This window comes from Aphelocoma coerulescens, chromosome 8 (genome assembly GCF_041296385.1).
Source record: "Aphelocoma coerulescens isolate FSJ_1873_10779 chromosome 8, UR_Acoe_1.0, whole genome shotgun sequence".
Classification (NCBI taxonomy): Eukaryota; Metazoa; Chordata; class Aves; order Passeriformes; family Corvidae; genus Aphelocoma; species Aphelocoma coerulescens.
Window position 1 is genome coordinate 15,771,926 of NC_091022.1, and position 16,428 is coordinate 15,788,353.

The 16,428-nt window shown below is 39.1% G+C and overlaps 1 protein-coding gene across 1 annotated transcript in view; it reads right to left on the reverse strand.

Annotated features, from left to right (window-relative positions):
* The window catches only part of ABCD3 (ATP binding cassette subfamily D member 3), a 28,536-nt gene extending 12,672 nt beyond the window's left edge, over positions 1 to 15,864 (reverse strand). Inside the window, exons 1-6 of the mRNA XM_069022702.1 lie at positions 15,684 to 15,864; positions 5,735 to 5,771; positions 3,619 to 3,720; positions 2,068 to 2,156; positions 1,134 to 1,203; positions 279 to 376 (exon numbers count right to left, since the gene is read on the reverse strand). Coding sequence (XP_068878803.1) covers positions 279 to 376; positions 1,134 to 1,203; positions 2,068 to 2,156; positions 3,619 to 3,720; positions 5,735 to 5,771; positions 15,684 to 15,796 — 509 coding nt within the window. The 5' untranslated portion in view covers positions 15,797 to 15,864. The remainder of the gene's footprint in view (positions 1 to 278; positions 377 to 1,133; positions 1,204 to 2,067; positions 2,157 to 3,618; positions 3,721 to 5,734; positions 5,772 to 15,683) is intronic.
* Between the last annotated feature and the right edge of the window lie 564 nt (positions 15,865 to 16,428).

The window sequence follows — 16,428 nt, forward strand, 5'->3', positions numbered from 1 at the left end:
CCTTCACCACATGAAGGCAACTGAAGTACTTTGGAATCTGACCCAATCACAGAAGCAGTACAGTGCATTTTTCTCCCCAAATGAGCCAACTTTGCTGTCTTTGTATCTATGCCACATACAACCTAGATAAGCCACTCATCCTCAAGTGCAAGTTAATTGCAACCAAAAGCCTTTTCTGAGCAGCATACTTAACCTATAAACCCCCCTGCAACCTTCTTACTAAGTACTTAAAATTATTTGAATCAACTTCTAAAACCTGTAGATAAGGTGTTACTTACTTAAGATATTCCTCATAGAGGTATCTGGTAAGTCTTACTCGGAAGCAAAGCTTCAGTTCATTTAGACCATACTTCAAGAAGTTATTCACTAAAGAGATCTAAGGTAAGAGACAGTAATATTTAGCTAACAAGATTAAATATACTTACATCAGTTTGTAGCATAAATTGTGTAAACACTTTAAAACAGATTAAGACCCCCTAAAAATCATTAATGCCATAAATACACGTAAGACCAACCATACAATGTCTACAGGACCACTGCTTAGGTTTCTGTGTCCAGTTCCCAGTAGAACTCACCATTTAAGATAAAATTATGTTCATATTGCACATTTTCAGCTCTTCTGATAAACTCTAGAAAAGAGCCACCATTTGACAACCATTCCCTTAAATGTATCAACTAGCTTTAAAATTTATTGCAAATCAGGTAGCAACAATTATTTCTGTCTGGTGCACATCAGAAATGTCAACAAGCTGAAGGAAAGTTAAAGCATGGAAGAAGTCATAACAAATCTGTGAAAAATGTAAGAAATACAAAAATCAAGGTCTAAAAAAAATCCTCATCATCAATGGTGCCGAAAGAATCCCAAACCTATAGTCAAAATTGCCATCAACAAAACTAACCTGAAAACCTAAACATATCTGTCTAAAAAATAGTTCCAACCAATTAGGAAATATGCTGATAAAGTCTCCCACACACTGGAGCCAGAAAATTAAAAGTGTTTTAATACAGACGTGCATGTAAAAACAACTAATTTCCATAGGTTTTAAGGCACTCCTTTGAGATCCTTTCCTCAAATTCTTAATTTACATTTAAAATATGTTCTACTAAAAGGTGAACACAAGAAGAGCACTTACAGCGGGCATTGCAGCAATGAAGTTGAACAAGTATTTCTTGAAATCTTTCCTGCTGCGGCCAATGATGGCACTGTAAATGACCACCAGCTAAGAGTCAGTTACAAGAGAAACAGCAAAGTATAAACTTGCATGTCTTAAGTGGATAAATTCTCAGGGGACCACACTGAGGAAAAAAAACCATCATGGAAACCTGTAGCATCAGCTGTAGGATCCAGTCTGACACCCTCAGGTAAGCTAAGTTGCAAGTGGCAGACTGAGCAGTTACCTCCTGTCTGCTCCTCTCTAACTGCCCACACCAAGGGCTCAGCAATTCACGGTCACTGAATACCAGTTCTTCCCCTTCTCTGCTTTCACAGATTCTCACAAGAGAAACAAAGCAGTCCTTCCATTCTACAAAGCACTAAATGTCTCTCCTCATACACAGTATCATTTTGAATTCACAGTTCTAGACACATTCTGACTTGCTTCAATTAGCAACAACACCAGCAAGAATAATTGGAGGTCTAAAAACCACTTTCTAACTTAGTAAGACTGAAAGCATTGTTTTTATCGATCTAAAGAGCAAACAGCTCAGTGGGAAGAAATAAAAGCCCTAATATCCACACATGTCTAAATCTAAGACATAAAACCACTATTCTGAAGTACCTTCTTGGACATTCAGTCTTCAATGTAAAAATGTTACCAAATTAATATTTATTAAACAGTTTAAAAATATTAATTTAATAAAATAATTTTACTGATGAACAAAAATAATAAATAAATTTTAATCTTTGTTTACCAAAATATAGTGGTGCCTCCCCAAACTGCAACTACACCAGTTTCCTAATTGTTTTAAACAAGCAAGCTATAAAATGTCTGAACATGTATTCTGATAAGACAACTTTCCCTGTTATATACAAGAGAGAATGTTTGAAAATAACAAATGTGCAGGTACCTTTCAATGACTGTTCCATTTTGAATCATCCAAATATCACAGTAAGTGCGGACTACCAGCATCACAGCAATAAGCAGCAAATAACCTGTCTAGTACAACCACAGAAGTGCAACAGTTAAATAATGGATAAAATTCACCATTTTTTTCCAGTAAGTCATCCAACTGTATCTAACAGAAAAGTATTACCCTGCTGCCCTAGCTAATGTAGTAGTTGCCTAGTTTGCTGTAAACACAAGCATACAATACTTTTAATAAAGTATTTACTACATTTTTATGGTGAAAGTATGCCTTTTAAAAAGCTGTATTTGGTTGATACATATAATGGACACACATTTTAAGATGGAGGATTGCAGGAATAAAGTTACTGCTTTTCTGAGATGCCTTTCTGCCATAAGGTCACAAGAGACCTCTGAACATCATCTACTTCAACTCCTCACTCAAAACAGGGCCACCAGGAACCAGTCACCAGTCAGACCAACAGTCCAGCCAGTTTTCCATTCACTTCACTGTCCACTCATCCAGCCAATTCAGTTTGGCTATCACAGTATTAAGGGAGACCTGATACCAGTGTATTCAACATCCTCTGTTCTTCCCTTATCCACACAGACAGTTCTCTCATCACTGAAAACAATCAGGTTAGTAAGGCATGATCTGCCACTGGTAAATCCAGGCTGTTTGAAATCACTTTTTTGTCCCTTGTGGGGCCAGAGTTAGCTTACAAGAAGTTTTGCTCACTGTCTTGACAGGAATATGGTGAGGCTGACCATCCTGCAGCTTCCAGTAAACTTGTTTTCAAATATGGGAACAATGTTTGGGTTTTTTTGGGATTATGAGTAACCTCTTCTAATGGCCATGACCTTTTGAAGTTGATGAAGGCCAGCTCTGTGAGCACTCTCACAGGCATTTCCAACCATGCTTCTACCTTCCGTGTACCTCCTTTTTTGTTGTTGGGCTGTTCATGCAGGCTGAGTTGGCTGCCATGCTTGGTCTACACTCTGTACATTGGAATTCACTGCTCTTGTGCCTGATGTGTGTTGAAGTTATTACAGTTCATTGCTTAAGTTTCTGAGCTCAACTAATGCTTTGGGTTTGTTTTTTTTTTTTTGATTTCTACACGGCATAGCTTTCCTGAAATGATGCTGAGAGACTTTTTGACAAATTCATTTTTTAATAAGGCTTGGCCTAGATATTAATTACTAAATCAAAATAATGAATGAACTGCATGTTAATTAAAGAGAGGAAGCATTTGCACACAGAAGTGTACTGACTTGCATCAAACAAGACAAACCCAGATGCCCTTTTAAAAGTTATTCTACAACAGCAGTTATCAGCTGACAGTAAATGGCTTATCTTGTAATTGAAACCAGAACTTTTAGTGATAGAACAACTGAAAATAATGTAGACTTTTATATTAACGTGTTGCTATTTTAAAATACATAGCACAATTTATTCCTACTTAAGTAATGTATATGCAGTTGCTTAAATTCTGATATTATTTCAAAAGAAACTTGACTCTAGCTTTATTTATTTATTACTGCAGGCAATGCTTACCTCTTTGCAAAGTGGTCTAGGGACCATTATTTTCAGGATTCGACATATTCGTGCAATAAACACTCTGTCCACCATTGCTCGCTCCTTCTTGCCCTCTTTCTGCTGCACACAGAACAAAACAAGAAAAGTGAGAATTTTTTTGTATTATTGAACTATTGATGTGATATCTTCCCTACCCAAGTCATTTACAGCTACCTTCCTTCTGCAGAATTTACAATACTTCCCTCCAACTTAAGACTTGTTCAGACAACTTAAATAAAGAATTGAGAGCTATCAAAACAAACTGCAATAGGAAGTAGCTGCTATGATATAAAATTCTTTTTATTTAAAATCTGTGTTAAAGATGATACACAAACAATGCAGATCACAGCACTAAAGTACATCCAAGTGCAACTTGTAATGCAAACATCTCTTAACATTGCTTGTCTCTAAAAAGACACCATCAGCCAGTATTTTTAAAGATGCCTTCCATTATTTATCTAGACAATCAATGGTTTAAACTCTTTGATTGTACAGCCCAAACTTGCTTCAAGTGAAACCACAATTTTTTATTCCTTTACTTCTACAAAATGGTGCAACACACTCCTACTTAGCTGTATCTACCAGACTTAAAAATCCTCCTGTACCCAAACACCTTTTATTTGGGTCAGTTTCATTTGTTCACTCCATGTAATCCTATTTTCTGTCCTGACTAACCTGATTACTTTTTAAGCATTAATGGTCCAGGTTTCTTTTCTTTCACATAAGGATGTGACAGAAGAATTCAGTCCTGAAAACAGACCAAAAGGACACATGTACTTTGAACAAGTCTTGTCTATTCAACATAATCCTGCTAGCTTCGCTACCCAAGGCTCATGTGAAGCATGCTATCAATGCCTATATCAATATTACAAGGTAGACAGGAAACCTAAAAGAGAAAAGATCCACTCTGAATGCTCTGTGAAGAAGCCTACACCTGTTTTTCATAGCACAAAGTCAACAATACTCCCATCCTTTTCAAAAATGTATGTGAACACAATCTACAAATAAAAATTCTAGCCTAATAGGATGCTATGCAGTAGGTGATTACAACATCTTATTAAAAATGATTTACTCAAAAATCCAAGCAATCCAAACAACTAAGACTACTGCCCAGTCCTAATGAAGCATGATGCTGCATATATTATTGCTTTCCTGCAATAGAAATTACTAACACAATGTCTGATGGCTACGTTTCTAAATGACTAAATATATTTTTACTTGAACCTATTCTTCCCCTCTATTCAGCCTTTCCCCATTTCTACAGTTCTGTGTTGCACTTATATTCATTCCAGTATCTTCTTGCCCATAAGTTTTTTTCCTTTAGACTGTTAATCCCATTCAGCAAAACTGTATCCGAGATGGGTAAGAATAAGAGAAAGCTAGCTAAGGTTTTTACAAATAGGTATAGCTATGCCAAAGATCAGTGTTTATGGTAAATAATACAGTCAAGGTGTGGTTAGAAGCTAACATGATGCTTGCATACACCTTTCTATTTATCCAGTGCAAGCCTTTTTTTAAAGTTTGCAGCAAAGATGAAAGTACACGGAATCTATTCATACCACTGTAACACCAGAATCACAGACTCTGCCTTTTGGTCTGTCATATTTTATTTGAATATGAAACAAAAACCTTGGCTTGAAGGGATTTAGTATATCACTTTCAAACGAATTAACAGACACAGATCAGGGAAATGCCAAACCTCCTACCAGATGTTTGAAGTAGTTTTTAGAAACTGTCAGACTCAACATCTTGTTCCATACTTTTTTCTTTTGCATAAAAAACAAATACAAGTTATACCAAATCTACAGACAGCTGTTTGTTTCTATGCATACAGAAAAACTTACAACACTAGTCCTTACAAATTCATAGGGCACTAAGAGATAAAAAAGGACATTGTGTACATCAGGCATCAAACTTCAGATTCTTATGATTAACCTGATTCTTCCATTTGTTTTACCAATGCAAGTCTGAAAGTATCATTCAAACCATATTTGCACCATAGCCAAAATTAAACTACAGTGATATGACTTTTAAGTTTAAAAAATCAGATTTATTTAAAATTATTAAAGAATATTTGACATGAAGAAATAATTACCTCATTATTCTGCAATGCTTGTTTTCCACTTCTTTTACTGCGAAGGGAAGAAAAAAAGTATTTTATTTGTTATTAACACATTTTGCTTTGTCTTGATCTCTACACACAAAAGACAGAAAGGAAATCTTGGGATTATATTTCTATCTATTTCTTTCAAAGCAATACACTTTTTCAGCAGGACTACCTTTTATGTCAAACCTATGTACTGCTTTTATACAATTTCAGTGAAACCCCACTCATTACAGCAACCAGTTTCACATAGGGAAACCAAGTCTCACTTTTTCATCTCCAAGTTCTGCTTTACCTTGGCTCTGTATCATGAACTCCATGAACTCTGTATTATGAAGCTCCAAGTGTTTTTCTGTTTCTCACACATACTTTACAAGCATGGCTACATGGTTCCACTGACCACAAATGAAAACTACAGGAATGCAGACTCAGCAATCCGAGCAACCCAACTTTGATGTTTCACACTATCTACATAAATCAACCAGATTTGTTTTGCATTATATTTGACTTCAAAATAACACATTTTACTACACAGAGAGATTATTTGTTTATAAACATGTGCTGCAAGGGAAAAAAAGCCAGCTCCTGTGAAATCAAGTTCCTGCAAAGATGTCCATTGAAAGGGGAGGTAGTTTTTAATCTATTTTTCTTCCCCTGCATTTAACAGAACAGTTTGTAGAAAAATATTTATCAACTGGTGCTAAACAAGCATTTGAAAGCACAATGCTATTCTTTCACCTCTACTTTTAAGACAGGCCAGCTGACATGTAAGACAGTTATTGTTTGTCTTTCTTCCTTTTGGAACACTCAATCATCAGAAGTCTCCCACATGAAGCTGTTGGGAGAGTTCATGTAGTTTAAAAGTGGCCACTAACCATATTAAACTGCAACTTTCTTAGACATGACATTAAAACACCGAGAGCAGGCTGCCTTAAAACTACAACATTCATACACTTTGAAGGCAGAATCTAGGACACTACAAGGAAGCAGCAACTATGACAGGCACTGCTCCTTTGGCCTACAGCACCAAAACAGAAGCAGACTGGCACACAACCAGCTATCCCACAACTTCAGCAATAGCATCATTCCACACTTCTGCAAAGAAAATATGTAGAATGAAACCATACCTATTTTAATTTAGGATGATCAGAAAGATCTAGGAATGTCACTAACCAATGAAAAAAAATAAGCTAATTACTATGAAAGGAAGAGGAAAGGTAGCAGAGGAATATGAGAGAAGAAGGGAAGGAGAAGACCATGAAAGCAAGAAGGGAGATCCACCAGTTTAGCAAGAACTTAATTAAAGGTAAGAGAGACGGAAGCCTGAGAGCAGATAAAATCCTGTAAGACTACTTGTGCAAAAGACAAAACAAAGAACATGATGGGCAGCAGAGGCCAGATTGGAGGAGAAATAACTTAATGAAAGTTCAGAAGAGATGTAACATTTAATCAGGCTGTGATGGAAGTACATCTGTGGAAATCCTAACAGGGTGCAAAGTCTAAGAAACAATCTACTTGGAGACTACATCCTGGTGATGCAAGAGCAATGTATTTCTGGTACAAGAAACTTCTCAATACATCTTGTAATTTTTCAAAGTCAAAAACATTGACCTATATTTTTAAAACTTGAATATGGATCAGTCCAATCACATTTGGTTTGGCAACAGGAGAAAAGAAGTATTCTTAAGCATGAATAAGTACTTATCAAACTACATGGTTATTTTTCTAGATGATTCATGATTTGTCATAATGCAAGATGAAAGCATGCAGCTCTTCCAGACATGCTGTAATAATTCCTATAAGCTTTGCTGCTTCAAGTTCTGCCAATGTTTGAAGTCACAACACTCATAATACACAACTACTTCAGCTTTAAAAGGATCTGAAGTGAATATATTAATAGAGTAATCTATTAGGAAGATAAGGACTGGAATTATTCTGGCAGTTAGTTGAGTATGTTTCATGTATTTATTGATACATTTTTCCTACAGTAGCTGTTGAGAGAAATTGAGCAGCTGAAATTACTGACTGAGCTGAAACTGTTTATCCATTAGAGAGAAAGGAGGATTGCTCGGAAATCAAGATTTTACATTTAATTAGGAATTCACACTTAATTAGAATTTATATTTATAAAGTTTAAATTAAACAAAACTTAAGCACATGTAAACTTAAAATCTAATGAAAAGAGCTTTAACAGTGTTTTGTTCTCTTTTTACTAAAAAAATTTGTGCAAGCTCAAAACAAGACTAATACTTTAAAAAGAATGGATACAATAAAATATGAAGTCTAGAAGCAAAAAAAAAAAAAAACAAACCAAAAAACCAACAATCAAATGTGCCTACATAGCTCATTTTATTTGCAAATAAAGACTGTGCCATAGTTCTGCCTGGAATAAAACCTTTTCAGTCCAATACCTACTGGCATTACTCCAGACTCCATTGTACTATTTACAACTTTTTTTGTGAGAATGGTGGTTGTATCCTCAATGAATTTAAAGACTAAATAATATCCTCAATTAGTCAGCAAGAATACAGCAAGACTATCTGGTTACAGCAGAGAGCTCTAACACTTGGAATGGATTCAAGCTCTCCATTATTCCAGACCTCTCATTTACTTAATGCTGGAGCATCACAGGCCTTAGTGGTGGAGGGAGGTAAGTGTTACATGCTGGCCAAATTCTCTGCTGAAAATAACGCCCCTGGTATAGAGGCCGTTGTTCCTTTGTGCTCTCACAGACAAGGAGGGGTGGCTATAAAAAGGTTTATGAAAAGGGTTATCCAGACAATATACAGAAAAAATATAAGAAAAAATACAGTTGTAAAACATTCCTAATAGTGAATCAAAAACTGTGGAATTTGTCACCATATATTTTCAAGATCTAACTGCACAAAGCCCTCAACAAACCAGTCTGAGTGCAATGTGTGAAAATTTTTTAAGAACATAAAGAGTCTAGAGGTATAACAGAATATACATCACCTAAGGAAGTTTCAGGAAAAGCAGTATCTCAGATGTAGCCTGCTACCCATTATTTAACTGCACAGGGCTTTTACAGCAAACATAGATATAAAAAGCAGAGAAAGATACCAGCAGTACCTGGAATGACACAACTACACCAAATTTGCCCTTCATACATGCATGGTAACAGAATAGCAACTCTCTAAAGAGAAGTAAATAGGTGAGTAATTACCCAGTAGACAGTAGGCAATACAACAAAACACCTTTCTCCTACACTGAAAGGAGAAACATGAGAAACATGATTAGCCCAAACCAGCAAGATGTTTTAAAGAAACTAATAGTTTCAGGACTCTCTACAGGCATTTGACAGCTGATCCAACTTGAAGGGCAGTAATGTAGCACCGTGGAGAGGGAGAAAACATGAAATTCAGTCTCCAAATAAGTAGTGGTCAGACCACTCAGTCTTTTGACTCTATTTACATACTAGTGAGGCTGTTCTCTCTAAAGAAACATGCAACAAACTGGTTACTCAATCGGAATCATTCTCAACTCTACTGAAGAGGAAAGTGATTTGAGAAACTGTGAAAAGCCTTCAAGACGCCTGAGTCAACTCAGACTTACTAGTTCTGTGGTATTTACTAGCAGGTAGGAAAAAGTTAAAGGATTACTGTCTTTATAAATACCAGTCTCCATCCAGGAACAAAGTTCAGAGGAAGCAATCTACACTGAGCTAAGCATAACAGGGATTTGCAGATGAAAAGAGTGATAAGCAAGACCTGCTGTTTAATGATGTGATGAGGCAATAAGGGCTTTAAAATGTTACATTGTCCTTAACTGAAAAAAAATCCTACAAATTTCAAGTCATGCTACCTTCTGGAGAGTTAGGATGACTTGCTTCTGCTTAACACAGTACAAAGAAAGAATATCTGGTTTAGGATTAAGTGTAGTATTTCAAAGAGTTGTTACCTCTAGGCAACCTTTGTATCCTGCAGACCTTACACGCTGGAATGGCACTGTGCAGTTTTCACAGCTTCAAAAAAATCACACAAGATAAACAATTTTGCAATAGTTCACGATTATTTGTGCAGTTTTCAGGTTAGTTTTGGAGATATTACTGAGACATTGTAAAGACAATAAAATTCAAATTACTAAAGATGCAATGCAACAGTGTGAAGAAAAATAACAGCTGTAGTGAGAAAAGTCTGTTGTAGTCACCGGCAGGCAGAGTTTCATAGTGCATACCCCACACAGAGGGGTAGAGAGCAACAGCACAGTTATTTCAGGTCAAGGGCAGCAACCTTACTCAGAAGCCTGGGCAGAGTCCAAAAGCATGCCCATTTACACAGTACACTCCGAGCACACACAGAAACCAAGAACACAACTTTCTTGGCTCTAGATTGGTGGCTAGTTGCAGCATAACCAAAAATAATGTGAGTGGAATGTATTCAGGCAAGCAAGAAGGGGACTCTGAGAAGGTCACAGTGAGCTAAGCCACTGCAAGCAGGAGCTCTGCATTGCTAAAGCTCAAAGTTTCTACAAACCTTTGAGAAGATAACAAAGCAGAACTGTTGGAAAGGAAATTCTAAGTTTCAGTAGAAAATGCATCTCAATAACATAGCTTACATATAAGAAAAACCTTAGCGCTATTAATTTTTTCATAAGCTGTGCTCAGGCCTGAGCTGTGGCTGCAGATCTTCCTCACGGGTAGCATTGGAAAAAGATTTCTAGCTAGTTTCCTAAAAAATTAAAAAAAAAAAAAAAAAGTTTTACACTGTTGCACACGCACTAGATCTTGTCTTAGACTGCAGGCATTTTATGCAACTTAATTAAGAGAGAAACCACTAATTAGCTAGCCAGGCCCCAAACAAAGGCAGTCTAAATGCTAGGATTAGGGCTGAGTCATCTGGTTTCTCCTGCCTCCATACCCTCCAGCTGAAGACAGGTTTTCTAAGCCCCAGGCAGGTTTTTGCACAAGATTGGATTTTTGATGTATTCTAGTAATTGTATCTGTATATTTTGTCCTTTTTTTTTCCCCCTCACTGCTAGAGCACTTACTGCAAGCAGCAGACTGGACAGTCACATTCACATCCTGGATAAACTTACTTTAATGTCCTTAGCATGAAGTTGGTTTTGGTTTTGACACCTGCCACCTTTTTTCCAAGTAACACAGGTTCCCTTTAAGGCTTTCACATATATGAAACCAGTCTATTCATTGGCAGCAATATAATTTCACCCTTCCTGTCAAACAGCCATGACTCAACTAGAACAGGTCCCTCCACGTGAAGTACACTGGCAAAGCCCATCCAAATATCTTCAGAATCTAAAGAAATGATGCAAACTAACAAGACAGACGAACATCCTAAATATACACAAACAGAATAAAAATGCACCATCTGTTTCAAGTTATAACTACCACTTGCTATATTTAAACTCCTGCGTTGTGTTTGAAAGCGCCTCCACACATTTGGACATGTGTCTGTCACCTCTGATTGCACTTATGTCAATCACTGTCAAACTGCACATTCACAGGCTGTGGGGCCATAAGCAGTGACATCTAGGGAGTGAGTGACATGTGCTGCCCCTGTGTCAGCAGACAATGGCTGAGAAGCCCAGTGACAGGCAGGAGCACAGGTTATGCATCACCCAAGATGAACCCTATTTGATATACACCGTCTGCAACTCAACCTCTCTCCCCTCAATGAGCCTTCCCCCTCACTTTAGGCTTGCCTAACCTCTAAGGCCCCAAGCATGCACTATTCTTGCTTCATTCATTTTTTTCCTCACAGGAGGGATGCCACCACATAGGTTTTAGAAGTTCAATTTATACTAAATTGCGTCCACATCCTAGCATCTTCTTGGATTCTAATGAACACAGCTAGGTGATAGGAAAGGCCAGTGCGTCTAGGAGCAGATTCCAAAAAATTTTATTTTGTCACCTTCCCATACATTACAAATGCCTTCCTATTACTCCAAACTGTTTATTCCCTTTCCCTAATCTTGTAGTTCCAAACTCTAACCCTAATTACCTTCTATTACTTCTTTCAGTCCCTCCTTCCAGCAGAAAGTTGTATGAGTTAAACACCTTCTTTTTGAAAGTAAGCCAAGCTCATTCTCTACTTGTTTAAGTACTTTATTATAAACTACATGGATACTCAGGAAAAATTCTTATTAGAGGGATAATGAAAAATATCCAGCTCCTTTATGTAACACCCCTTAAGGTTTTAATTCTGAAGCAATCAAATCTTAAGCAAATATTCTGTTGCTTCTTGCTTGAGGCAGGCTTAGGGAAAGAGAATAAACAGGCTTTTTTTCTGCATTATATACCTAGGATAACATAGTTTCTCAAAGAACTTCTTATGACTCTAAAACACCCAAATACTACAACTGAAGTCATAATTGCATTGAAATAAAACAACTTCCCCCCTCCCAAGAAGACATGAAGTTTTTTTAAGGAAACAGACTTCTTGAGAGCAACTTGGAGAAAGAACCAATGTATTTTTCTCTGTGCTCTACACCAAGGAAGTAAGATGGAAAACTAGCAAGTTACTATAGGCAAACAGTTCTGTATCACTCTACTTTGGAAGATTTCAGAAAACTGTGGTAAAAATGCATTGTAAATTGCAAGTGACACCACCTATCAGTTCTGTAAAATCAATGAGCAGTGTAATACCTCTTGCAGAACAACATCTGTGACTAATCCAGGCAGTACTAATTAAATGATCTTTGACCTACAAAGGCAGGTTGGCATACCACGTACATCTTAATTATTCATACATCACTACTTGATATGAGTTGCACTGGACCTTGCCCCTATTGTTTGACAGCAGAAAGGTAGGTAAAAGTTGCTACCTCCCCTTCCTGGTATCATTCCTACAACTGGTTATTCTATATAAAACAAACACATACAACATGAACAGCCCGTCACATAGCTTTCTTGTCACACATTCAAACACATTTGATTTGCTAAAAGATTTTCCTTCTTTGTTCAATTTGTATGTTATTTTACTTTTCAAGTTCAACCAGCAGCAGACCTATTGCTGACATTCCAGCAAAACTTTAAAAAGCACACAAAATCAAACAGAAAAATGACAGCTACTCCAGAAACACATGAAAGAGTAGGAAAACATGAAATGTTATTTTGAATATAAAGTATATATAAGTAAGTGTGTATTCTGAAACTATGTGAGGAAGGAAGAAGTTCTGCAGGTAAAGTTTACAGTTGCACTAGAACACTTCAATGATTCACTTGAATGTTAAGCCCAGTGTTTTGCTGTTTATATTCAGGTCTGCAACATTTACCTTTGCCCTTACAAAGCTCAAATCTAGAACTTCACCCTCCAGAATTCAAGAAGCTGAAATTTACTTCACACTAACATGACACAACCTTTTCAGGCATTATACACCAAGGTTAACAAAGGAATTCACACTTACAAACTAAATCACCTCACGTATTTTAGTCAGTTAACCTCAAGCAGCAGATATGCTACCAGTCCTCTTCCAGACTATCTAGATTGCCAAGGGAAATTCTTCTCCCTAGGAATAAGTACAAAAATTTAGGACAGCCATGCCCTCCCAACTTCTTCCTCTTCCCAAAGAGACAGAGATATACAACACAGAAGGTAAAGGATACACTGTCCCTGCAGATTTCAAAGGTTGTGCACTTGTTACTATACATCAGCATCATATACGAGCACAAGAATGCTGAAAATTTAAAGATTTGGCACAATGACAATCCCTTTCAAAGTATGCTATAATTTACATTAGCAACAAAGCACGAAGAAATGAATGATACATGAACTAATGAGACTAAAGGAGGATGAGGCAATGGTAATAACCAGATGCTTTTGTCTAGGCTGGTGATATAGGCAATGTAGCTTACCTACTGCCTAGTCTTGATAGGTAGCATTCTGTAAGGCTCCTGGCAAGGTTTGCCTCACAGGGAAACATGGAGAAAAGAACGAAGACCAGTGGGCAAAAATCATCCTCAAAATAGCATTCAAGCAGCAGCACAGCTATTATTGAAACAACCGAATGTTGGATGTTAGAGTTTGGAATCCATGGCCACAATACAGTACCAGTAGTAAATAAGACCTAAGTTGTGGAGGAACTCAAAAGTGTAAAGCAACACATACATACAAGAGAAAAATCAAGTTTGCAAGCATGGTACTTACTTTAGCAACTGCATTTCTAACAAATTCAAGAATGAAAAATGACTAGAGAGAAGATTACAGAAGTAAAGGACAAGGTATCGGAAAGATTCTAGTACAGAGAGAGGAAAAGGGACAGATCAGGTCAGGCTCTCACAAGCCCATTCATCTGCTGAATGAGCTAGAATGTAATTTATAAGTTATCTCCCCTTTCCAATTCTCACTAATCTTGTAATAATGTTTGGTCCATCTAATACATATAAATGCCTCAGATTTTTAACACTGTACCTAGCAAAATTGAAGATCCACACGGAAAAGACATTTTCCAAACAGTCTTCAGCATTAAGGCTAACACTTACTTTCCATACACTGACTCTCAAGCTAATGCATGCCTTGCCATTGTCGAGTCCTGCAGATCAACATAAGAAGCCATGAAAGCAAAATAGTTTAATGGGGACAACCCAGGACCCACATAATAACTATTTCAGGTATAGGGAGATTACTCTGGACAAGTTCTAGCCTGCTTCTATCAAATGAATGCTACCAACAGTGGGAATATATTAAATGCACTTCAAAACTACATTGGGCCTGTATCTGTGTTTGAAGATGTGCTCCAACCTGAATGTAACCTGCTTTGTGTGCTCCAAGATCATTCCTCAATGAAGGCAGAGCAAGGTAAGTGCGGACAATTGAGATCCACTTTAAGAGAATAGTCTTGGTCTGACTTAACACATAGGTGCTCCTAGAACATCTGCATGGCCCGGTATTTCTTACAAATACCACTATATTAGGTGTGGAAATCTGAGCTCATCATTTTTGTGCCCTTCCATACAGCTTTTCTGCTTTTCAAAAGTGGTATTTCACTGAACTAGGCAGAGATACTTGAAAAAAATCACCCCTCCCTCTGAGTTTGATAGAAGAGTAACCCACAGCCATAGCTCAGGATCTTGTTTTACCTCTCATGCAAAAAACAATGTAAGGTAGCAAATTCATGACTTTTCAGCAGCATATCAACGTCTGCCATGTTGTGTGACAGTTACCTAACTTCGTGAAACTCTTACAGATATCATGTATGAAAGAAATTAGGTAAAATAAAATTGGATCGTTGCTTAATCTCAGGTATGTTATTACTTAAGTCTATTGAGTAAGTCCATTTCAGTATAATTTTGTAGGGCCTACAAGATATTACAAGCTGTAATATCTCAACATACCAGGACTTCAGCATATGGTCAACAACCGACAATCACAAATACAATAAAAGTGTGAAAGGACTGAGTCTGCGATATATTTTTCATCTGCCACACTTTGTGGTACCAGTGTTTTTTGCAAGGTATTAACGAATACACACCCGAGCACCTTATACCTGTAAGGCAATCTCACAGGGAACATCATCAGATCTGGCCACTTTGAAATTGTTGTCCGTGTATCTTATTGTCACACGGCAGCATTCAAACAACAGCTGAGTCTATTAACTGCCTATGCAGACACGGTCATCCCTAGAAGTCAGCTGTTAATACTTGTCCGCAGTCAGGAAAATTAAAAAAGCCAATATAATTTGGGTAAGAAGGCGGCGGTGGTTGGATTCTCGCAAGAGGGGCACCGACCTCACGCCGGGAAAGGCGGAGGGGGAAGCAGCCTGACCCCTGCGCCCCGGAGCCGCGTCCCGGGTAGAGGGCGGCGGTGGCAGCGCCCTGTGTGTGGCACAGGGACGCGGCTGCCCCTCCGCCGGGCCCAGGGCCGTGAGGGCGAGCACAGCTCCCGCTGCTCCAGCCCCCCCGGCGCCGACCCCGCGGCCCGCCCGGCCCCTCCCGCCCCGCGGCCCGGCCCGGCTCCGCGCTCACCCGTGCTGCGCTGCCGCCCGCCGCTTGCCGAGCAGGCAGAGCAGCGCGCAGGCGGCGGCGGCCCCGGCGATGGCGGAGTGCCGCGCGGTGAGGAACTTGCTGTAGGCGGCCATGGCGAGAGCAGCGCGGAGCCGCCGACCGAGCGCAGCCGAGCCGAGCAGCCGAGCGAGGGATGCCGGGAGGGGGCGGTACCGCCCGGCCCCGCGCCGCCGGCAGGACGGGGCCGCGCCGCGCCGGGAGCGGGTTGCGCAACGCCGCGCCGGTAGTTCCCGCTCCCTGCCAGTCCCTGCCATAGGGCAGTCCCGCCGCCCCGAAGGAGAGGGGAGGCAAGGGGCGTTTCCTCCCGCGCCGGCGGGGCCAGGCCTGTCACCGGCTGCCCGGAGGCCGGGCTGAGCAGCTGAGGCCGGGCCGCCCCGGCGGCCCACGGGTTAATTTTCCCAGGCACCCTCGGCTTGGCGCCTCCTGCCCAGCGGGCTCCGGTCATCCGCTCTCCCGGGGCTCTTTGTATGAGGGTGTGATTCCTGAGTGTGTGCTAGGAATGGCTTGTAAATGTGGTAACAAGACGAAGTAAAAATAAAATTAAAAAAATTAATGAGTTTTAAAACATTTTAAAATTTCAGATAAACTTTTATGTAGGTTTTGCTAGGCTGTCTTTTTTTTTTTTTTTTTCGTTCAGTGCGATGAGAGGAGCTGCCAAGACTGGCTGTCAGACAGGGTGGAATGAGCTGTCACCCGTGTAAGTACA